General features: G+C 40.6%; 1 protein-coding gene across 1 annotated transcript in view; it reads left to right on the forward strand.

Annotated features, from left to right (window-relative positions):
* LOC137651998 (pro-epidermal growth factor-like) overlaps positions 1–23,035 on the forward strand; it is a 28,662-nt gene extending 5,627 nt beyond the window's left edge. The window contains exons 6-9 of the mRNA XM_068385206.1: positions 1–5; positions 2,968–3,087; positions 8,962–9,147; positions 22,446–23,035. The exon at positions 1–5 is cut by the window's left edge and continues 115 nt beyond it. Of these exons, the coding sequence (XP_068241307.1) occupies positions 1–5; positions 2,968–3,087; positions 8,962–9,147; positions 22,446–22,639 (505 nt within the window). The 3' untranslated portion in view covers positions 22,640–23,035. The remainder of the gene's footprint in view (positions 6–2,967; positions 3,088–8,961; positions 9,148–22,445) is intronic.
* Positions 23,036–25,221: the final 2,186 nt, after the last annotated feature.

The following is a 25,221-nucleotide window of genomic DNA, read 5'->3' on the forward strand; positions in this document are numbered from 1 at the left end:
CCAAGGTATGATTCGGTCTCTTAGTAAATATATTCATAATACTCACTGATTAAAGAGTCAATATGAAATTTATATATATATATATATATATATATATATATATATATATATATATATATATACATTCTATATCTATATCTATAGATAGATAGATAGATATAATATATATATATATATATATATATATATATATATATATATATATATATATATATAGCATGACATTTTTGCTTCTAGAAAGCTTCAGATTTAGATGTAAAGCGGGTGAAAGCAGAAACTTAACCATTTTGAACTATATTCATTAAAAAAATCACCAACTTTTTGGAAAATGATCTATCCCATCAACAGGGCTAAGATTATGATTATATACAAATTGATTCACAGATCGAAGGAAATTTAACACGAAATCTAACGATGCAAGAATTATGATATAAAAACAACAAATTATATGATTTGCAGTATACCAAGACAAAAAAGTTGATCTTATTTCCCCCCTCTTCTCTCCATATCATCCTTCACCTTATCTCGCCATCTAATTCTCTGCCTCTCTCTCGATCTTCTCCTCTTAACAGGTTCTTCCGAAGCTTTCCTCACTCCCTCCCTACCATAATCATTCATTCTCAACACCTAACCACACTATCTCAGTCGTGACCTCTTAATCTTCACTGCACCTGTCATTCTTCTTATCTAATAATTTTCAAATATTTCAAGCAGTGATATTCCCATAACCCACAACACACTTCCCATCTCTGTACTATCAAGCTTTGCTTCCTCTTTTTGTTTAATTACCGAAGTTCGTGATTCCTACATTAACACTGATCTTATTACAGTGCTATAGATCTTGACTTTTAGCTTCATTATCAATTTCTTATCACATACCATTCCCGCTACCTCCCTCCAAGCTGCTTTTATTCTATTCTCAACCTCAGCCTAACAGTCTCATTTTTGCCTTATAGTAGATCCAAAGTATCCAAATTGTTTCACCTAATTTATACTGAAGCCTCTACTTTCATGCATAGCTATCCTGTCCCTACCCTCCTTACTGCTTCCCGTAGCTTCGCTCTTATCCACATTTACTCTCAAGCCATCCCTCTCCAAAGTCTCGTGCCACTCTATAACCCATCTCTGCAATTGTTCCTTATTTCCAGAGGTAATCAACAAATAATCTGCATATAGCAACTTCCACTACTCTTCATTTCTGATCTCTTGACTTAATACATCCGTGACTCCCACAAATAAAAACGGGCTTAATACTGACCTCTGGTGTAATACAACACTAACTTCAAATGTTTCTGTTTTCCCAACAGCTGTTATTACTTTAATTCTTGTCTTTTTCTTTTTTTTACATCATCTCTTTCTATTCATTTTTTCTGGAATTTTCCTCTTTCTTAAGCACCACAGCATCACTTCTCTTGGTATTCTATCACAATACTCCTCTAGATCTAAAAATGCACAGAAGAGCTGATTTCCTTCAAGGCACTTTTCCAGTAGCTGCCTTACTATAAAGATGGCATCCACAGCCCCTTTTCCCCTCATGAATCCACACTGCCGTTTCCCAATCCTTACAATTTCCAATCTCTCATTTTGCACCCTCTCAAAAACTTTAAAACCATGCTCTATTAGTTTATTTTCCAACAGAAAGGCTGATATGGGAACATATACGATAAAGAAACACAAGTTTACATAGAACACAGAAAAAAAAAACGCTTCACAACACAAGCACGGAACTTGCTCAGTAAACTTAACTAATTAGACTGAAATTTACAAATTAAGGACGGTCCAAAGACAGCTTGTTCATAGTTAAAAAATATGGAGAATGAACTATTCAGCAGTATGTAAAGGAACAGAGCTAGTTGAGTGATTCAGAATTGAGGATAGTTGTTTAATGAAAAGACAGACGAGGGAATGTAAATAGTGGATGTTAGGTGACTGAATAATGTCTTAAATCAGATAAGTAGAATATGTGTTTACATGCATAAGCATGAACACGAATGGATGATCTTTTTTTTTTTTTTTTTTTTTTTTTTTAATTTAGTGCACATCCAGTATGATAACCGATACTTCTATGGGAATCAATGCAATTCTTAAAGAGACGTTTGGAACAAACAACATTACGTTTGGGGTAATTATACAGATACACAACTGAGGACCGCATCGATTATGGAAGAGTGTCTTTGAATTTGAACATACTTCCTAAGGTCAATTCATACTTAAAAAAAAAAAAAATAACAAGGGCCCTTCTAAGTTTACTTTCAGCATTTTTATAATTGCATGTAAATGCTTCATGAAAAAGTGCATTGCTTTAGTCTAAATATATTATCTAAAAAATATCTAGTAATTTTTTCTTTTCAGAAAGTTGGGATGAGTAACAATTACAAATGAAATGATTTTAGAAATATGATTTCATCATGAAGTTAAGCCATTGTAAAGATAGATTAAAAGCCATAAAAATAATGTGTAACAAGAATTTAGTTTAAAAGTAAACGGACATTGACTGAAAGAATTACATATGTATATACATACACATTTGCATACATCTAAATGTATATATACAGTGTATATATATATATATATATATATATATATATATATATATATATATGTGTGTGTGTGTTTGTGTGTGTGTATATATGTATATACATACATATATGCGTATATATATGCATATATATACATATACATATATATATATATATATATATATATATATATGTGTGTGTGTGTGTGTGTGTATATATATATATATAAATATATATATATATATATATATATATATATATATATATTTATATATATATTACATCTTAGCATATAAATTCATGTATCTATCTATATATATATATATATATATATATATATATATATATATATATATATATATATATATATATAATGTGTGTGTGTGCGTGTGTACTTACACGCACACTAATAATTAGTCACCCATAATCTTTCTTCCCATCAATTCAGATATTGATGAATGCACAAGAGACCTGAACGAGTGCCAGGTTCCGGCCACATGCGTCAACACTGAAGGAAGTTACCAGTGTCAGTGCCTCCCACCTTTCAAAGGAGATCCGTTGAAATGCGGTAAGAAAGTGTAACAGATTGTCTGTCAATGTATTTGTTTACTTATCTATCAAACTTTTGGTCTGGAGGAGGGAAAATCAGTAGTTTACAAACTAGAAAATTCCATGTTCTCAAATCACTAGTCTTCCGATTATTAATGTTTAATAAAGCCGGGTCTATCACAGGAAATTTATCGAATAATTTCTGGATTTTGGCATTATGTGGCAACGGGATACAATGAGTTCTGGTGGAAGTGTCATGAATTAGAGACGTCTCGAAAGAATCATAATACATTTTTTATTATTATTATACAAGTCTTACACTGCAAAACGCACTTCATATTTTCAAGATAATACAACGTAAATGACTGATTTAAAAGGTTTGTCTTCTTAGTAAAAAAAAAAAGTCTATGTAACGAAGTCCCTCGAGTTAAATTACAGTGTGGAAAATATTTAATCCACACAAGCAGAGACACCTTGTATATCTGAACACATAATGCACCAGCTAACAAAGACAGTACTGAAATATTATTACCATTGGGTGTATAAATTACTCACTTAATATTTCACGATTATGAAATGCATGAATATGGGCGTATTACATTTGCGCGCATGAGTATTATGATTGCGCGTTTCAATTTATTGCAGTTACGCGCCTCTCTTCACCTTTTTTCTTATTGTCATTTTTTGTCAAACCGTCCTACAGCTCATAAGATGTATTCATTTGAATTAAGGTAAGTTAGCCTCAATAAGTTCTCTCTTTTTGTCTGAAATCGACAGCATGGAATTCGTAGTATCTGAGAAAGGAATGGAATCCTTAAATCGCGATGAATATACAGAATCGACATAAATCTTAAATCATAGGAAATTTCAAAGCGCTGTACAAGGAAACCCGATAAAGGAAGGCTAAGAATCGATGATAGCTGTACAACTATAATCATAGTGGAACGTGTATACACTCACATGGGAGCATCTGTGAAGAGGAAAGCACGTAACTCATGAAAATAATTTAAAGCGAATCACAAGGCGTTGACGAAGACCTGGAAGAAAATCATTTGAAAAATTTAACAATGGCAGTTTTACAATACAGGAAGAGACGTACAAAGTTTCCAACTTTACCCAAGTCAGGGAGTTGGAAACTAATAAGAAAGATAAACTAGGTTTGCTTGATAGTAAAAAACATGTAATTATACCATTTTCATGCAATTCGAATACCGTTGCTTTGTCTTTTCAGTGCTGTCAAAAATATTCTAGGAAATTTTACACTATTTACGGATTTAATCTGGGACACTATGTAACTCCTCTGTTTGGTTTATTGCCATCGAAATCCGTAGGAATTTACTCTAATTATGAATAAATATTTTATATATAATGGTTTTTTACCCGTAACCTAAACATCGACTTCTCAGATATCAAATTATGTATTCTTTATTGCAGTGAAAAGAAAAAACTTGAAGGATTGGAAAAAAGTAAAACTAAATAGAATGAAGCTGGCATGAAATTATTTGTGCCAATAACTATTATTATGTATTGACATGAAAAAGCCTTGCAATAGAAATAAGGAAAGTTAATTAAAATTAAACTACTTTAATAACCCCTGAAATTTAGTGGCATTCAGGTTAAGAGCTGTGGGAAAATAATAGATCTGACGTTCTTTTCGGAATAAGCGCGATAGTAATGGGAAGGTGGGCGCAAGGGTCATGGTTTGAGATCGCAATTGTAGGGGCAGTGCACGCGATTGTAATGCACCCATGAATATATGGTCCGAATGCCTGTCAAGTCAAGTACGCGTGCATGCAAAATTATGCTCTGATGTATCTGTTAAAGCTTAAGTAATCTCTTTAAAAAGATTCATTCAAAAATGCAAACTTTAAAGCGAATTCTAAATGACAGCTTCGCAACATGCTTATAAATACGTCCCTATGTCGAACTCTACAGATAATAAAACTGCGATATACATGGTCAGATCGATTATTTTGCATTAAAACTAACAGTAAAATCATAATAATCATCGAATCTGAAACGAACTTAATCCGTGAAGATTTGACATCATTTATGTTCAGACGAAGGTTTATAGACCTTGGTTCAAACTGTCCCAAATCCCGTTTAGTGGAAAATTTTCATATCCAGTATTTAAGATATGAAAGAAATAACTGTCTTACAGGTTGACACGAGTCTTGTTTCATGGTTTATCTGTTACTTATCTTATATCTTACCTAGTCTATTTGTTTTATTTTGTTTCAGTCTCTGTTATAATTCATTGCTTTCTTTTTCCAGACAGCTGCTTTCCTTGTTATGTACCTATATGTTTATACCATTCGGCTTATCCACTTAAGCATCCTATATAATAGCACTTACTTACTTACTTACTCCGGGGGCTTTATCCATTGCCACTAATTGGGGTCTATTTCCAGGATGTCCAAATCTTCAATTAAGTTATCCATCCATCTCTTTCTAGGCCTTCCTCTTGGTCTGGTACCTTCTCTCATCCATTCTAGCAACATTCTTAGTGTAATGGCGATATTCCTCCAATGATTGAATTATTAAATATTCCTATGGATGGAAGACCGATTTAAGACGTTTTATCCAGTGCACATGTGCATACTATTGTAGAAAATGAACTGTTCTTTTCCATATTTATATATATTGAGCCAAAAAAAAAAATAAAATAAAAAACTGTTTTTGTATTTTTTTTTTTGTAATTTTTTGGCTCCATATACATAAATATGGAAAAGAACAGTTCAGTTTCTACAATAGTATGCACGTGTGCACTGGATAAAACATGTAATAATAATAACAACAACAACAACAATAATAATAATAATAATAATCTACTGTTGATGACACTCCCAATATATTATGGGTCTCCTGTCATGTTTTCAGTAGCTAACTTTCCTTTTGATGGACAAAAACTCAAGGTCTCTTAAATTCCTTACCTCTGATCTGGATATCAATATTTAGCCTCGACCTTCAATTATCTTATTGCGCAAATTTTATAAAATTGCTCATTTTGATCACCATCTATTTTCATTATTCACTGACTATAACATCCACAACGTAAAATAAAGCACAAAGGAATCTTAGACTTTTTTTTTTTTTTTTTTTTTTTTTTTTTTGAGCTGGGTGATATGATTCTCAATTCATGCTTTATCTGTGATTGTATATTACTTCTGTTTATTTCTATTTATTATTCACTAGTGAACGCGACCTGTCAAAAATTATGGCTAAATATTTAGATAGATATGCACGCACACGCACAAATTCAACCCTTCTCACCCACTCCCCCTTTCCTAATTACAACACGGCAGTGTACCTATCGGGTTACCCCCCTCTCACCGGGGAATGACTACTCCCTCTACCCGAGGGACGGGAGAGAACAACTAGTTAAAATGTCTGGTAATGCAGCTGAGCGTGACTGGAAACACACATACACACATATATGTGTGTGTATATATATATATATATATATATATATATATATATACAGTTTATATATATACATATATATATATATATATATATATATATATATATATTCCTATACACACACACACACACATATATATATATATATATATATATATATATATATATATATACATATATATATGTGTATATATATATATATAAATACACACACACATACACACACACACATATATATATATATATATATATATATATATATATATATATATATATATATGTGTGTGTATAGATTTATACATATACATATATATATATATATATATATATATATATACATATATATATATATGTGTGTGTATTTATATATATATATATATATATATATATATATGAATCAGATTTTTACAGTTAGGCAGATATGCGAGAAATATTTAGCAAAAGGTAAGGAGGTGTATGTTGCGTTTATGGATCTGGAGAAAGCATATGATAGAGTTGATAGGGAAGCAATGTGGAATGTGATGAGGTTATATGGAGTTGGTGGAAGGTTGTTGCAAGCAGTGAAAAGTTTCTACACAGGTAGTAAAGCATGTGTTAGAATAGGAAATGAGGTGAGCGATTGGTTTCCGGTGAGAGTGGGGCTGAGACAGGGATGTGTGATGTCGCCGTGGTTGTTTGACTTGTATGTTGATGGAGTGGTGAGAGAGGTGAATGCTAGAGTGCTTGGACGAGGATTAAAACTGGTAGGCGAGAATGATCATGAATGGGAGGTAAATCAGTTGTTGTTTGCGGATGATACTGTACTGGTAGCAGACACAGAAGAGAAGCTTGACCGACTAGTGACAGAATTTGGAAGGGTGTGTGAGAGAAGGAAGTTGAGAGTTAATGTGGGTAAGAGTAAGGTTATGAGATGTACGAGAAGGGAAGGTGGTGCAAGGTTGAATGTCATGTTGAATGGAGAGTTACTTGAGGAGGTGGATCAGTTTAAGTACTTGGGGTCTGTTGTTGCAGCAAATGGTGGAGTGGAAGCAGATGTACGTCAGAGAGTGAATGAAGGTTGCAAAGTGTTGGGGGCAGTTAAGGGAGTAGTAAAAAATAGAGGATTGGGCATGAATGTAAAGAGAGTTCTATATGAGAAAGTGATTGTACCAACTGTGATGTATGGATCGGAGTTGTGGGGAATGAAAGTGATGGAGAGACAGAAATTGAATGTGTTTGAGATGAAGTGTCTGAGGAGTATGGCTGGTGTATCTCGAGTAGATAGGGTTAGGAACGAAGTGGTGAGGGTGAGAACGGGTGTAAGAAATGAGTTAGCGGCTAGAGTGGATATGAATGTGTTGAGGTGGTTTGGCCATGTTGAGAGAATGGAAAATGGCTGTCTGCTAAAGAAGGTGATGAATGCAAGAGTTGATGGGAGAAGTACAAGAGGAAGGCCAAGGTTTGGGTGGATGGATGGTGTGAAGAAAGCTCTGGGTGATAGGAGGATAGATGTGAGAGAGGCAAGAGAGCGTGCTAGAAATAGGAATGAATGGCGAGCGATTGTGACGCAGTTCCGGTAGGCCCTGCTGCTTCCTCCGGTGCCTTAGATGACCGCGGAGGTAGCAGCAGTAGGGGACTCAGCAGTATGAAGCTTCATCTGTGGTGGAAATGTGGGAGGTTGGGCTGTGGCACCCTAGCAGTACCAGCTGAACTCGGCTGAGTCCCTGGTTAGGCTGGAGGAACGTAGAGAGTAGAGGTCCCCTTTTTGTTTTGTTTCTTGTTGTTGTCGGCTACCCCCCAAAATTGGGGGAAGTGCCTTTGGTATATGTATGTGTATGTATATATATATATATATATGTGTGTGTGTGTGTGTGTGTATAGGAATATATATATATGTATATATATATATATATATATATATATATATATATATATATATATATATATATATATATATATATACACACACACCTGCTCTTCGTTATTTAGGGAAGATTGGGTTGGTTTTCTTTCGTAACTTCTGCACTTGTCCTCACTGGGGTGCTTTCCCTATAGGGCCATTGAACATGTAGCATTCTCCTTTTTTTCCAATCGTTTCTTCTACGGCTTTTTAATTGGAGCATTTTCTTCTCCCTACATTTCTTCCATCACAAGGCTTTTCCCTATTAAAAAAATATCTTAAGAAAAACTCCTAAATACATTAATTATACATTAATTGTTTTCAGGAATGTTCAGTTCTATGTTTAGAGTGACTTAAATATAAAATCAAAACGAAATCGGCCTTTATCACTAGTGTCCAAAACTTACATTCCTTTCAAGATGTAGTGTTGAAAAATCCAAAACATATTGCTTTCAAGATGTAACATTGAGAAAGCTTTCGAAAGATCTTAGGTATAATTTAGCTTTGAATATTACATTACACTACCACAGTGGTAGATTGAATTATCAAATCATATAGAAAATAATGACTGAAATTATATATATCTTCCAGAAAGGGAGTGCTTGGAACCGAGCCTCTATGTAGAAGGCCTTGGCTGCATTACACCCATGTTTACACGCCTGCGATGGGAAGAGGCCAAACGGGTGTGCGAGGAGTCCGGAGGCAGGTTGTTGGAGGATATCCAGAACTCGCATTTCAAAGCCATCAGTCAACATTTCAAACCTCTCATGAACGACCGTAAGTGTTGAAAGTTATCAGATGGGAACAGGAGGCTTGTAATTATATAATGTAATTCTTCAAAAATGGAAGAAGACAGTAAGTGCGTGTGTTTGTACACACATACACACACAGAGACGCGCGCGCGCACACACACAGATATATATATATATATATATATATATATATATATATATATATAATATATATATATATATATATATATATATATATATATATATATATATATATATATATATATATAATATATATATATATATATATATATATATATATATACACACACACACACACACACACACACATATATATATATATATATATATATATATATATATATATATATATATATATATATATATATATATATATATCTCATCATCATATCCTCCTACGCCAATTGACGTGAATGGCCTCGATTAGATTTCGCCAGTAGTCTCTCTCTTGAATTTTTAATTAAATACTTCTCCATTCATCATCTCCAACTACATGCTTCATAGTCCTAAGCCACGTAGGCCTGGGTCTTCCAACTCTTCTAGCATCCTGTGGAGCCCAGTTAAATGTTTGGTGAACTAATCTTTCTTGGGGAGTGCTAAGAGCATTCCCAAACCATCTCCATCTACCCCTCACCGTGATCTCATCCACATATGACACTAGAGTAATCTCCCTTATAGTTTCATTTCTAATCCCACCCTGCCACTAACATCCAATATCCTTCTGATGGCTTAGTTTTCAAACCTACAAAATCTGTTGTATATTGTTTCACTGTCATAACACGACTCCTGTCCATTCAGTAACACAGATCTTACTAAACTGATATATAGCATGATTTTTATGTCATTTCAGGCGATTTGATTTCCAAAATTTACTTAACCTGTCCATTGCCTGATTCGCTTTTTTTCAATCTTTCATAAAACTCAAATTCTAAAGACCCTGTATTAGAGATCTTAGTTTCTAAATATCTAAATTATTCTACCCAATTTCAGGCGATTTGATTTCTAAATTTTACTTAACCTAGCCATTCGTTGATTTGCTTTTCTTCAATCTTTCATGAAACTCAGATTCTAAAGATCCTGTATTAGAGATCATAGTTCCTAAAAATCTAAATGATTCCATCTTATTAATCATTTCTCCTTCCAATGATATTTCCTCTTCCATTGCATATTCCGTTCCCATCATCTGTCTTTCTTCTACTTATCTTCAGCCCAACCTTCTGTGATATTTCATGCATTCTGGTAAGCAAGCATTGCAAATCCTGTGGTGGTCTGCTAATAAGGCTAGCACATCAGCATACTCTAGATCAGCTAATTTCCTAACTCAAATCCAGTCCAATCCTTCTCCACCATTACCAACTGTTCTACACATTACAAAATCCATGAGGAGGATATACACCATAGGTGATAACACATTCCCTTGAAGTTCTCCACTGTTCACTGGAAATCCATTTGATACTCCACTAACATTAACTTTGCCCTTGCTATGCCCATGAACATACTTAATCAAATTTACACATTTAAGAGGAACTCCATGAAAAAGCAGATATCTCCACAAAATTAGCCTGTGCACACTATCAAAGGCTTTTTCATAGTCCACAAAGGATATAAAAAGTGGATTTCTATATTCTACGCATTACTATACATGCCTCAAAATAAAAATGTGGTTAGTATACCTACCTTTTATAAATCCTGCTTCTTCATATCTCAGCTTTTCATCAATCGTTCTCTCTAGTCTCTTTAGAATAAGCATACTATATATTTTCATGATAACTGCTGTATTGAGATGCCTCTTTAATGATTGCAATCAATCAGGTCTCCCTTTTTAGCCATTTTCACCAACACCCCTAATTTCAAATCATCAGGTTTTGCTTCTTCATGCCACATTCTACAAAATAATCTTGTAAGTATTCTGGGGGCAACTTCATCTATTCAGTAACATCTTAGAAGTTATTCCATCGTAACCAGGGGTTTTCCATCTCCTGAGTTTTTTTTTTTAATGATAGCTTCGACTTCAAACACACTACATTCCTTTATAAGCACACCGAGGTCTTCGTCAACTTCAGGTATATCGATCAAACTATTCACTTTATATTTCTTATTCCTGACATCACTAGTGTTCCATCTAATGTTGCCTTTGTTCATTTGTTGTTATAACAGATATATCCCTCTCTTTGATAGGTATATGATTCTTCTACTTTGCCCCAGTAGAGATTTCGTTAATAATTCTTTGAACAATTCTTACACCATAGCCACTTACTGAATTAAATAGCATTGTCAGCCTCATCTGCTTTCCTGTCAAAATAATCTCTCCAGTCATTCTTGGCTTTTCTTTTCACTTCACTGTCAATAATGGAATACTTAGCATGTTCTAACTCTTAATTTTCATTACTTCTTCGAAAAGTTTAAACATTCAATTTCTGTCTTTGTCTCCCTTTATAGTATCTCACGTATCATATGATATCCAAGGCTTTCTCCTTGTTATTGAATTTCCCAAAGCTTCACTACTAAGTAACTGACTAACATGTTCTTGATATCACACCATTCTTCATCAATCGTCTGCTCTTCATCTCTCAAAGGCTCCAAGACTGCAAATCGATTTCTACGTTCAATTTTAAATGTTTCTCTGTGCTCCTCATCTAGAACCTTATTTGAATCAAATATCAAAAATTTTAAATAATTTTTATTTTTCCTAACATACTCACCGAGAACTACTTTTCTTGGAGTCACTTGGTGATCTCTCTTTCTCGACCAAGGTTTTTCGCGCCGTTACCCCCCTACTCCGTTCTCTATATAGGCCTACCCCCGCCGCCAGAGAATGCGCCCTGAGGGCAGGATTAGGGCAGGTCACTGCTTCTCTGGGTCAGCGTCCTCATTAAGTTCGTCGCTTAGCCCAACTTGGCAATGGAAGGATGGCACTCAGGGACGGAAGGGAGGGCCATTACCCGAAAAGTAGTTCTCGGTGAGTATGTTAGGAAAAATAAAAATTATTTAAAATTTTTGATTTGTTCCAACACGAATACTCACCGAGAACTACTTTTCTTGGAGACTTATACTTTAGGAGGCGGGAGTGCTATTCTGACACTTGACTCGGCACATAGTGCCTAGAGGGCTATGGAATGCGGGGGCCTATCAGAGTGCGGGAGTGAGGGTAACTGCGCAACCTTACGCTATTATTTAAGATTTACCTCTAAAAATATTCTTCTGACGATTCCCTCCGGATGTAGTCGCGAAGAATGTGTTCATCGTTGGGGACAGCCTCTGGCCTTACCGCTACACAGCCTGGAGGGCGGCCATGACTGTCCCAATGGAGAACCCGTCCAAGGATTTCCTTGAATAATCCTTGAGGTAGTGGGCAGTAAAGGTTGACTGGTGCGACCCAGTGCCTGCCTGTAGGATCTGCTCCACCGCCATGTTTCTCTCAAAGGCCAAGAAGGTGCTCAGACCCCTGATGTCATGGGTCCGGGGAGTGCCTGGCACTGCCATTTTATCCTCTTCATAGGTTCTAGCGATGACTTGTCTCAGCCAGAAGGAAATGGTGTTCTTGGGAACTTGCTTCCTATTAACACCTGTGGAAACGAAGAGGTTTTTGATACCTGGTCGGAGTGAGAGACGTCGAATGACAAACCATGGATCTCTCCCACTCTCTTATCGGACGCCAAGGCCAGCAAGAAGACGGCCTTGAGGGTGAGATCCTTGTCCACGATATCCTTCCAGGGTTCAAAGGGGGAACGACACATCATCTTCCGGACCTTGCCTAAGTCCCACTGGGGCACCTTTCCCGCCTGAGGGGGGCAAGACTGCTCGAAGCTTTTGACAAGCATCGTTATGTGTCTCGAGGCCCCCAGGTCAATGCCCTTCATGAGGAAGACTTGGCCTAAGGCAGCCCGAACCCCTTTATATGGCTGGGACTGACATCTCTGCTTTGTCCCTGAGAAACACCAGAAAATCTGCTATGTCTGGGACAGAGGCCTTAAGAGGTCTAATGTGCCTCTCAGAGCACCACTTCGCGACGGAGGTCCATTTTGTCTGGTAGACAGCGGTTGACGACTTTCTCAGGAATAGGGACATTCTCTTAGCCGTGGAGGGAGAATATCCTTCTTTCTTCAGGAGCCGCTCTTGGTCTTCAGTCGTGAAGACGTAGGGAGAGTAGCCTGTCGTGGAGCTTGAGAAAGTGAGGCTGGTGCAGAAGGTCTGACCTGGCGGACAGAGGCCACGGCGGTTGACTCGATAGGTCTTTTAGATCCGCGAACTACTCTCTCTCTCCGGCCACCAGGTCGCTACCAAAGTCATCTTTAGGTTTCGGGCCGTCTTTACTCTGCTGAGCACTTGTCTTATCAACGTGAAAAGGGGGAAAGGCGTACACATCCAGATTGTCCCACTTGTGCTGAAAAGAGTCTTCTAAGGATGCTTTCGGGTCTGGTACAGGGGAGCAATAGACAGGGAGTTGGGCGTTGAGGTTGTTGCAAAGAGGTCAACCACCGGGGAACCCCAGCGTTGAATGATGAGCTTGGCTATTCCTGGGAGAAGGGACCATTCTGTCCCTACTATGTGGCCCATTCTGCTGAGGCCGTCGGCCAGAACGTTTTTCTTCCCGGGAATGAACCTTGCTAACATCACCCCTTGATTTTCTTCCGCTCAATCTAGACTCTCTATGGTGAGATCGCACAACTCCTTCGATTACGAGTACCCTGCTTCTTTATGTATGCCACTACCGTGGCGTTGTCGCACATCCACGCCACGGTGTTCCCCTTTAGCAGACTTGCGAAGTGTAGGCACGCCTTCTGGACTGCTTCCAACTCCAGGACATTGTGTGGAGTTGCCTCTCCCCTTCCAACCAGGTCTCTCGTGCCGTTTCGTCGAGGGGAAGGGCTCCCCATCCCTGGTTGGAGGCGTCTGTGAACAGTAGTAACTCGGGAGGGCCGGTCCCGAAGGTCGTCCCCTTGAGTGAGTTCGACTGGCAATGCCACCATTCTAGGGAGGGTCTCGTGCCTGGAAGGACTGGGATTAGCACCTGCTGCGAATCCGTCTGTCACCAGAGGTTCCTGAGATTCCATTGGATGGATCTGAGCCTTACCCTCCCTTGGGGAACTAGGTTCTCCAATGAGACCAGGTGACCTATCAGCCTCTGCCAGTCTTTCGCCCTCCTGGGGTGTTCTGACAGGAACGGCTGACTAATGTGCCTGAGGTTTCTTAACTTATCCTCCGAAGGGAAAATTTTCCCCGAATGATGTCTAATGTCATTCCCAAGTAGTTCATTCCGGTGGATGGGGATAGATTTGACTACTTCGGGTTGATTACGCTCCCCAGATCCTTGCAAAACTGGAGGAGACTTCTCCCTTGTCCCTCCAAGAGGACCATTGAGGCGGAAAGAAGCCACCAGTCGTCCAGGTATGTGATAAGGCGGATGCCTCGTTCGTGAGCCCCCACTGCGACAGCCGTGGAGACTCTCGTGAACACTTGGGGCGCTGTTGACAGACCAAAGAAAAGGGTCCTGAATTGCAGGATCTGGGAACCCTATTTCACCCGGAGGAACTTCCGACCCGAGGTGTGGACCGAAATCTGGAAGTATGCGTCCTTGGGGCCGATGGTCATCATATAATCTTTCTCCCTCAAGGACAGCAGGACTGAATTCTGAGTGTCCATTTTGAAGTCCGTCTTCTTGACGAACCTGTTGAGAGCTGACAGATCTATAACCGGTCTCCACCCCCCGGTCGCTTTCTCCACCAGGAATAGGTGACTGTAGAAACCTGGCCCTGGGAGAAGAACTTCTTCCATGGTACCCTTCTCTAGTATGGACGACACCTCCTCTTGAAGGGCGGTCCTCTTTAACGGGTCTTTGGGATCTAGCCATTCTATCCGGTTGGCCGGAAAAAGCGGGGGTGGTTCCGTTAGGAACGGAAGTCTGTAGCCCTTCTTAGTACGAACACAGTCCAAGGTTCTGCTCCTTGAGCCCTCCATGCTTGCCAATGACGTCTGAGGCATCCTCCAACCCGAGGGTTGGGCGGGGATAGGGGGCCTCCCACTCTTATCTTCTTCTAGAGGGGCGGCCTGATCTGTCTCTCCTAGAGGCGGAGTAACCCGACCTGAAGGAGCTTGAGGGCGCTGGAGCTCCCCTGCGGGGGGGCTGAGGCGTTGCGGACCAGGAGGAAGAGGGGGGCTTCTCTCCTCGTAGTGCTGGTAGAGGCTTGGGGTGTCGCGGCACTAACCGAGACGGACCTCTTATAGGGCGGTCTCCTAGGAGTCGTAGGTATGGGGACGTTAGCCTCCTTCTTTTTCAAGACCTTCTCCATTATGGCTTCTAGTTCCTTCCGAAGAAACAGAGACTCTCCCCACAGGGGAAAGCTGCGAATGGCTCGCGTCTCCCTGTCTAGTACCTTCCAAGACACCTTCGCCAGAACAGTGTCTCGCTTCCAGAACACCCAGTTAGCTGTTAGTGCGAGAGACTGATATGTCAATAACCTAAGGGTTTTACCCCCGGAGGTAATGAGGTCCCTCCGTAGGCCTTGCTGGACAGGGTCCTCGGGGTCAAAGGAGGCTTGTACACCTCCCAAAGTGTAAGCCCACCAGTCCAGCCAAGAGGAGACGTTTACTAAGTCCCTCGACATTTTCTCCATCACGGAGGCTTCTGCTGGCGAGAACCAGACTGGGGCCGAAGAGGCTCTACTGTCTGAAACACCTTGACTAAGGATGTCTACTGCTGACCCCACCTTAAAGGTTGGGGGACCCCGGCATTGCTGGCCACTACCTTGCCGACATACTCCTGCTCTAGGACTAGATCTCAGGTTAGAGGAAGTGCTAGGGACGTCTTAGGTTGGGAGGAGTCTGCATGATCCTCAAAAGGCTTGACTTCCAGGAAACTTCATCCGTAGTCGCAGGTTCCGGTACTTGTGGTGCCTTCTGAAAAGGCTAACCACTCTCCTATAGACGGAGTCCTCCGTCAGGGAGCCCTCCTCTCCGTCAGCCGAGGTCTCGGCTTGGGGCCGGGAAGCTGGGTTACCGGGCACGCCGACTGGACGTCTAGCTCTTTGGGGCCAGGGGCGCCGTCCTGCCGAGGTACTGGATTTCATCTGCGGGGACGTCCGCACCAGGAGCCTGGGTTAACGCAGGCAACGCTGGTTCAGCGGGGACTCTCGTCGGCCCAAGGGCTCTGGGTGCCGAGGATGCGGTTCCCGTGGGCTGACCCGACAGCGGGAACCGTTTCTTCTGACCCGAAGGCCGCACCAGCTGGGCTGGTTCGGCCAGGCCGCCCGACAAGAAGCGCGTTTCCCCCCGCTGGGCGGGGTTAACCGGAGGCTTCGGGGACTTACGCTTACCGGTAGAGTCCTTCCTACCGCTTGATCTCGAGGAGCCGGGTCACCGGGCACTCCCCGGGCGCTTCGGTTCTGGAATACCAGGCACTCCCTTGCGGTGGTACCGGTCTTCTCCGGCGGGGAGCTCCGCACCAGGTTCGGGGGTCAGAACCGGCATCGCCGTACCGTCGAGGACTACTGTTCGTGTATTCTCTCCGGGGGACGCGTACGCGGATCCCCGTGGGCTGACCCGACGGAGGGAACCGTTCCTTGTAAGTCCGAGGGCCGAACCAGCTGTGCTGATTCGGCCAGGCTGCCCGTAAAGAAGCCCGGTTACACCCGCTGGCGGGCTGGGGGACGCGGACGCGGATCCCCGTGGGCTGACCCGACGGAGGGAACCGTTCCTTTTAAGTCCGAGGGCCGAACCAGCTGTGCTGATTCGGCCAGGCTGCCCGTAAAGAAGCCCGGTTACACCCTCTGGCGGGGTGAACCGGAAGCTTCGCGGTCTTACGCCTGCCTGAAGAGGCCTTCTCGCATTTCTCCCTGCGAGGGTTATATCTGCGTCTGGAGGATGACCTTCGTGGTGAGAAAAAACCCTGGGTTGCCGGTCCGGGGAACGCTGCAATACAGACCTGGGAGGCTCCTTCTCGGCGAGGCCCTCGGCTGCAGAAGAGACTGAAAAATACGCTAAGAGACTGGAGAAGAATTAGGGACATTTTTCCCCCACATGGGGTCATCAGAGGAGACGTGGCCTGCTTGCACCAGGACTCGGTCTCCCCACACACTCTCGAAAGTAGTACTTACCTCGAACTACTTCTTAAGAGTTATTTTCTCCACAATAAACCAACCTCGTCACCTACTCTGGGTAGGAGAGGGTGGTAGGGAAGCTCTATCAGGCGAGACGCCCGGCGCTAGTCTTCTTAGGCGAACCCTTCGTCGCCTACTTCTTCTTGGTGCTATACCGCACCCACTCAAACTCCTGGGGAAGAGCAATGGGCACTTCCCCGCAACTGACTTACCTCGTCCCCTACTCTGGGTAGGGGAAGATGGCTGTATAAGAATCTTTATTCGACGAGGCATCGGGAATTAAGTGGCGAGGAGAGGCTCGTCTTCCTATGAGCCTCTTGGATGTATTCTTCCTCTTGGTGCCGAAGTGCACTCACTGCACTACGTTCCAGGACCAGTAGTCCTGACACGTGGTTGAAGGGGAACATAAGCTGCCCCTACACGACTAACACCGAGGATAAGGGGAGGAAGAATGATTTATTGTAAAATTGTTCCCTTCAGCTATTAATTCCTTGAAGGAAATCAAGGAAAACTGTTCCATAACGCACACAACGCACGACACAAGCACTTAAGGAAATGAATTAAACACCGGGTAAGCACACGGTTGAAAAGTGAACGCACAGGAACACTTGGGAAAGCACACTGCGAAAAAACACAAGTCCCCACGTTGGGAACACGTGGAACACTAAACGCGCACAAAGGATCGAGAGAGACGAGAGTGAGGTGTGAACACCTCACGACCAAGGAACTTAATGAGGACACTGACCCAGAGAAGCAGTGACCTGCCCTAATCCTGCCCTCAGGGCGCATTCTCTGGCGGCGGGGGTAGGCCTATATAGAGAACGGAGTAGGGGGGTAACGGCGCGAAAAACCTTGGTCGAGAAAGAGAGATCACCAAGTGACTCCAAGAAAAGTAGTTCTCGGTGAGTATTCATGTTGGAACAACTAGGTATTTTATCTACATTTCTATTGGATGTTTTCACATTAAATTTTAGGTTGGTAATGAGAAGCAGGTGATCTCTACCAATATTTGCAGTTCTATAGCTTCTCATATTTCTCAGAGTCCTCCTTCTCTCTTTATCAATGGCTATGTGATCGACTTGATTTTTGTAATTGCCACATAGGGAAGTCCATGTATATTTGTGGACGAACTTGTGCTGGAAAAGAAAGCCTCCAATAACAAGATTTTTTGTTGAACAAAAAGGTATAAAACGTTCTCCATTTACATTGGCAACTTCGCCAAAACCCTCAACATCCATCACATTCTCTATACCTCGATTATTCCCTCTAACTTTAGCATTGGAGTCACCAATCACAATTTTCATATCTCTTTCTGGGATCTCATCTATTCCAATCTTCAATTCTTCAAAGTATTCATCATTTCTTTCTCCAAGGGAATCATTTGTTGGTGCATAGAAAACTATAACACTCAAATTTCACTACCCTGATTTGTATGTATGTATATATATATATATATATATATATATATATATATATACCCCTGTATATATATATATATATATATATATATATATATATATATATATATATATATATATATATATATATATATATATATATATATATATATATATATATATATATATATATATATATATCTCAGAACACAGTACTTTGGCTATCATTTGTTTTGTATATTTAACTGTTTACAACACTACATTACACACATGTGCACACAAACACACACACATATATATACAGTATATATATATATATATATATATATATATATATATAATATATATATATATATATATGTATATATATATATATATATATATACATATATATATTACAAACCAATCTACCAAGGCACTTCCTCCAATTTTTGGGGGTACCGAACATCAAAAGCAAGGAACAAAAGGGGAATTGTCTTCACTTTGCTCCTCTCAGCCTGACGAGGAATTCAGCTGAGTTTGGGTGGTAGTGCTAGGGAGCCAGAGCTCAAGTCTTCCCCATTATTTACCAGAAATCAAGCTTAACATACTGATTAATACCCTACTGCTGCTACCTCAGCAGTCATCAAGGAGACCTGAGGAAGCAGCAAGGCCTACCGGAACTACATCACAACTGCTCGCCATTTATTCCTATTTATAGCGCTTTCTTTTACCTCTCACATCTATCCTAATATCACCTAGAACTTTCTTCACTCCATCCATCCACCCAAACACTGGCCTTCCTCTTGTACTTCCCCCATCAACTCTTGAATTCATCACCTTCAGCAAACAGCCATTTTCCATTCTCTCTACATGGCCAAGCCACCTCAACATATTCATATCCACTATGGCTGCTAAATAATTCCTTATACCTGTTCTCACCCGCCCCCCCCCCCCCCACTTCGTTCCTAACCCTATCTAATCGAGACACACAAGCCATACTCCTCAAACACTTCATCTCCAAGGCATTCAATTTTTGTCTCTCCATCACTTTCATTCACCACAACTCATCCATACCTACAGTTGGTACTATCACTTTCTTATACAGAACTCTCTTTACAGTCATTCCTAACCTTCTATCTTTTATCACTCCTCTCACTATCCCCAACATTTTACATACTTCATTCACTCTCTGACGTATTTCTGCTTCCATTCCACCATTTTCAGCAACAACAAACCCCAAGTACTTAAACTGATCTACTTCCTCAAGTAACTCTCCATTCACATGACATTCAACCTAGCACCACCCTCCCTTCTTGTGCATCCCATAACCTTACTCTTACCTACATTAACTCTCAACTTCCTTTTCTCACACACCCTTCCAAACTCTGTCACTAATCAACTCGGCTTCTTCTCCGAGTCTGCAAGCAATACAGTAACATTCACAAACAACTGACTCACCTCCCACTCATGATCACTCTCGTCCATCAGTTTCAATACTCGACAAAGCACTCGAGCATTTACCTCTCTCTCAACTCCATCAACAAATAAATTGAACAATCACGGCAACATCACACATCCCTTTCTCAGCCCCACTCTCACTGGAAACCACTCACTCACTTCATTTCCTATCCTAACATACGCTTTTCTGCCTATGTAGAAACTCTTCTCTGCTTGCAACAACTTTCCACTAATTCCATATATCATAATTATATTCCACATTGCTTCCCTATTAACTATCATAAGCTTTATCCAGATCCATAAATGCAACATACACCTCCTTGCCTTTTGCTAAATATTTCTTGCATATCTGTCTAACAGTTAAAATCTGATCCATACATCGTCTACCTCTTTTAAAATTCCCCTGCATTCTAAGACTGCATCCTCTGTTTTATCCTTAATCATATTATTTAACACTCTACCATAAACTTTTCCAGCCACACTCAACAAACTAATACCCCTCAAATTACAACACTCATGCACATCTCCCTTACATTTGTATAGCAGAACAATATATGCACACACCCAGTCCACTGATCCCATTGACGACATAAAACATATATTAAACAATCTCGCCAACCTTTCAAGTACAGTCACATACCATTTCTTTAACATCTCAGCCCTCACAACATCCATACCAGGTGCTTTTCCTGCTCTTGTTTCATTTAGTGTTCTCTTAGCTTCCTCTCTTGCAATCTCTCTCTCATTTTCATGTCCGTTCCCTGGCACCTCAACACCTTCAACAGGAATTATATCTGCTTTCCTATTATCCTCAACAATCAGCAACCTTTCAAAAAATTCAGCACACCTTTTCCTTGCCTCCTCTCTTTTCAACAACCTTCAATTTTCATCTTTCACTATCTCTTCAGTTCTCAATCCACACTTCCTTACTCCCTTCATTTCTTTCCAAAACTTCTTATTCTCTTCATATGAACAGCAACCAAATCGCTGACCTCACCTCCAGTCAGCCGCCCTCTTTGCCTCAGCTACCTTACATTTTACTTCCAAATTTTTCTCTCAATACCTTTCATACTTCTCTACAATATTACTTGGAAGCCATTCTTCAAATGCTCTCTTTTTCTCTTCCACTTTCATCTTCACTCCACCAATCACTATTCCTCCTCATCCTACCTCCCACAATCCTCTTGCCACACACACGCCACTTGCAATCCCTACAAAAAACAAAAATCTTTCACTAACTTCCTCTTCTCCTCTAGATCACCAATTTCTCCTACCTTCACCCTGTCATATACTACTTTCAACCTTCTTTAATATTCATTTTTACCTTTGGTTTTTTCAACTCCTCAACCTTCTCTACCGCCCTTTTACATTCCCCCACCACTCTATTTACCCACCCTTTTGCTACAACTAATTTTCCTTCCACCAAAAAAATCATCAGACATACCATTAGCCATACCCCTAAACACGTGCACATCTTTCTATCTTCCAAACAACCTTCTTGTTATCAGCACAATCCATTAAAACCTTTTCTACCACTCTTCCATTTGCCACTCCTACCCATGTATAATTGTTTATATTTTTATTTTTGGAAAAAAAAAAACTACAACTTATCACAAGCTCTTGTTCAACACAGATATCTATCAGTCTCTCACCACTCTCATTTTCACCTAGTATGCCATACTTCCCAATGACACTTTCTATCTCTCCAGCACCCACTCTGGCATTTAAGTCACCCATCACAACTACATAATTCCTTTTAACCAATACTTCTTCACACCTAGTTAATTCATCCCTGAATTCATTCCACTCTTTTTCACTTTTCTCACAACCTGGCCTATATTTACTAACAAAAGCCCAAGATTCTCTATCAACTTAACTTTTACATACGTTACCCTAGATGACCCCTCCTTCCATTTCCCTACTTTACCTACCATCCAACCAATCAGCAATAAAGCCACAACCTCTCGTGTTCTTCCCCTTTCAATTCCCGACGCTTTACCTGTCACTTCACCGAACATCACTTACCCCGTACCTTTTTATCTTTATTTCACACAAGACCAATACATCCCTCCTTCTATTCCAAAACATACTTCCAACTTCACATCTTTTACTCTTTATCGTACTACATCCACACATATTCACACACCCCAAAACTAGAGTGCAGTCACTCTCCCACAGCTCCTTTTCTTTATTTCTCAGGGGGGGGGGGAAACAATATACACATAAGATAAATATATCTGTTTTCAGGGGTAATATTTTTGTATGAATCTTGAAGAATCTCAAGCATGTTAATTCTCTCCTGAGTGAAGATACATTGTTGATAATGACAAGTAACAGAAATCAACAAAAGTTCTTTCTCTTAAATGCAGGTCCCTATCCATGGGTCGGTTTCAAGAACAATGTCTGGGTCTCCAGTGGCCGTCCAGTTTCGATGAAAACTGTGGCGAGCCAAGAGGGAGAGTTAGAAGGAGAATGTGGAAACGTCGACTTGAGAATGTTTCACCAGGGACTGTGGGATGCAGACTGTTTCGACGAAGAGTTTGCATTATGCCAGAAAATCTAGGTTTTGGCATTTAATCTCACTCGTGGAGTAATGCCTAATAATGTGCCTTGCACGGTACACTGTACGTAGATGCTTTACGTTCTTTCCCTCGACCCTCCAGCTCCAATTGTATTTCTCTGTCTTTTATTCTTAGATATTTTTATCAGTCTCTTTAAATTGAACTGTTAAGCTTCTTAAACTCGATTCTGGTCAAATTCTAACCTTTGAAATACGAGAAGAGAGAGATACAATAATGAGAGCTATAAATGTATCATATGAAAATTATGATAGCTTATAACACATTGGTGCTTATGTAATACTATATTAACTATATATGTCGTAAATGTTTTGAATATGTTAAGAAATAGTATAAACAATAATCTTTGTGATTGATTGGTATGTGCATCAGCTGATCTGATCACAAAAAATTCGATTGTTAAAATAAACCCGAAATTTAAAACAAAAGTACACATTTCTTAAATTAAAACACAAATAACTATCTAAATCATCGTAATTTTTAGAATGCATTAATGCTTCCGAAGCGAAATAAAATATTTCAAGCTATGATTAGAGAGAGAGAGAGAGAGAGAGAGAGAGAGAGAGAGAGAGAGAGAGAGAGAGAGAGAGAGAGAGAGAGAGAGAGAGAGAGAGAATGCAGTGTTTTTGTTTGTTTCTTTAAAATACAGATAAATATTTCGAAGGTATTTATGTTTTTGGTCTATAAAATAAGCTGTATTTCTGTTTAACAAAGTATAAAAATAAAACAACTTGTGAGTTTCAGCAATGTTTACAACTTCAACTTTGTCAATGAGATTTTTTGGGCTCAAGCCATGATGTCCTGATGGAAGGTTCCTCTAGTAGCTTCCCAAGGGTATGTATATGACTACAGTGATATTCCCAGAGAATCAAACCAAAGGTTTCACAGAATTCTAACTTCTGGCACGAGTACCCTTAAGATTTACTCTCAAGGATATCGTATATAATCAGGGGACGTATTCTTGACACGTCACATGACAATCTGCACCCCGAATAGCCTTTACACTTCGAGGGGGATACGGGGCAGAATTAGAAGGGTAGCCGCATTAGAGGTTACCCTGGTTCCCCTACTACTATCATATCACAACCGCGCCAATTCCCTCTGGCAGTCATTCCTTATTTTGTAGCGCCTCGCTACGGTGGTGTTCCCTATTGATCTGACATTTTCGATCGATTTCTAAGGATCTTTATGCTTTCTACAGCTTCTTTCTCCATCTAGAAAGTTGAGTATTCATTCTTTACAATATGTATTTTAGTTCCAGCCTCACAATGAAATTAGTGTAATTATTGTGTTTGGATCTACGCCGGTTACCAGTGTCGCCATAGGCGCCGTCATTCATTGGGCATGTGTTATTTAGTTAGCAGAACGATATTTCTGGTTTAAATAGCTTTAATTGTTATTATGAAAGATATTTAGGCATTTTATATTGTAAAGATATTTATATGCATAATTTTCCCTTTTTCTGTGTCGATCGTATATGTCAGAGTTTCGGTGATTATAGGTAACCGAGATCTCGCCTTGCCTAGGTAACCCAACATATACTTTCAATATTTCCCCAGTTACCCTTGTGTATCGGTTATCTTTCATTGGAGATTGATATCTCCTGGAATTATATTAGTCGTTACTAGTCTCGAATAGAGATTTATGGGTAATCTCTCTTCCCTCTGAGGTAGCCTTAGGCTACAACTCTATACGTCGGCCTTGAATTTCGAATTCAGGCATGACTAGCCTAGAGTTTTCTGTCTCATCCCTTAACAGCAGACGGCAAGTTTTGGGATTCGATCAGAACCTCAGAGTATTTAGTCTTTTGTCGGCAGTTGGTCGGCGGGGTGAATTGCATTCCCCTGCCAGCTGAGCTGCCGGCATAGGAGGCTAGCCCTCCCTAGACTACACCTGAAGTGGTTGCATGATGCCGCCACCTTCTCCCGGTGGTCTAGTAGACTAGTCCTATGCTCGCAGACCCTAGGCTGTAGAGTAGTATACTCTTATGGCCTAGGATGGCGCCGGCATTGGAACTCTGTTTCTCCCTTGTTAAGAGGAACGGCATGGACTGCCGTCCTCTTAACTGTATTATCACCTCCTAAGCTGGAGAATAGAAGATTCTCCTGCTGCTTGGGGTTGTGCTGGTACTGAAACAGAGTTTCTTCAAGGTGTGTAGGTCCGGCAACATTGCCGGCCCCTCCCATACCTCATATAGGACCCTTTCCCCCACCCCCCTCTGTTCTTTTACGATGGCCGAGCCATTGTCTTTCCTGAGCCGGCGTCCTGCAACCTTACCATTGCCGGTGGGTTGCCGGAGCCGGCCAGACCCCCTCTCCTCAGCTGACGGCTGTCGGCGACTGACGGCTTCCGGTGGCCATGACGGCTGTGGGTGGGAGGTACCTTTTGTCACCAAGGTTCTCCAGTTCTCCCTTGAAATGCTGGCCACAACTTCTGTTGTCGGCGTGTTGCTCTGGCCGGCAGTAGACCGGCACAGATAGGTACTGACTCAGTCGGTAGCATGCCAACTGTACTAGTGCTGCCGGAGACTGGCCTAAAGTGGTAAGCCGGCAATAGTACTGTGGCT

The sequence above is a fragment of the Palaemon carinicauda genome, chromosome 13 (assembly GCF_036898095.1).
Source record: "Palaemon carinicauda isolate YSFRI2023 chromosome 13, ASM3689809v2, whole genome shotgun sequence".
Taxonomy (NCBI): Eukaryota; Metazoa; Arthropoda; class Malacostraca; order Decapoda; family Palaemonidae; genus Palaemon; species Palaemon carinicauda.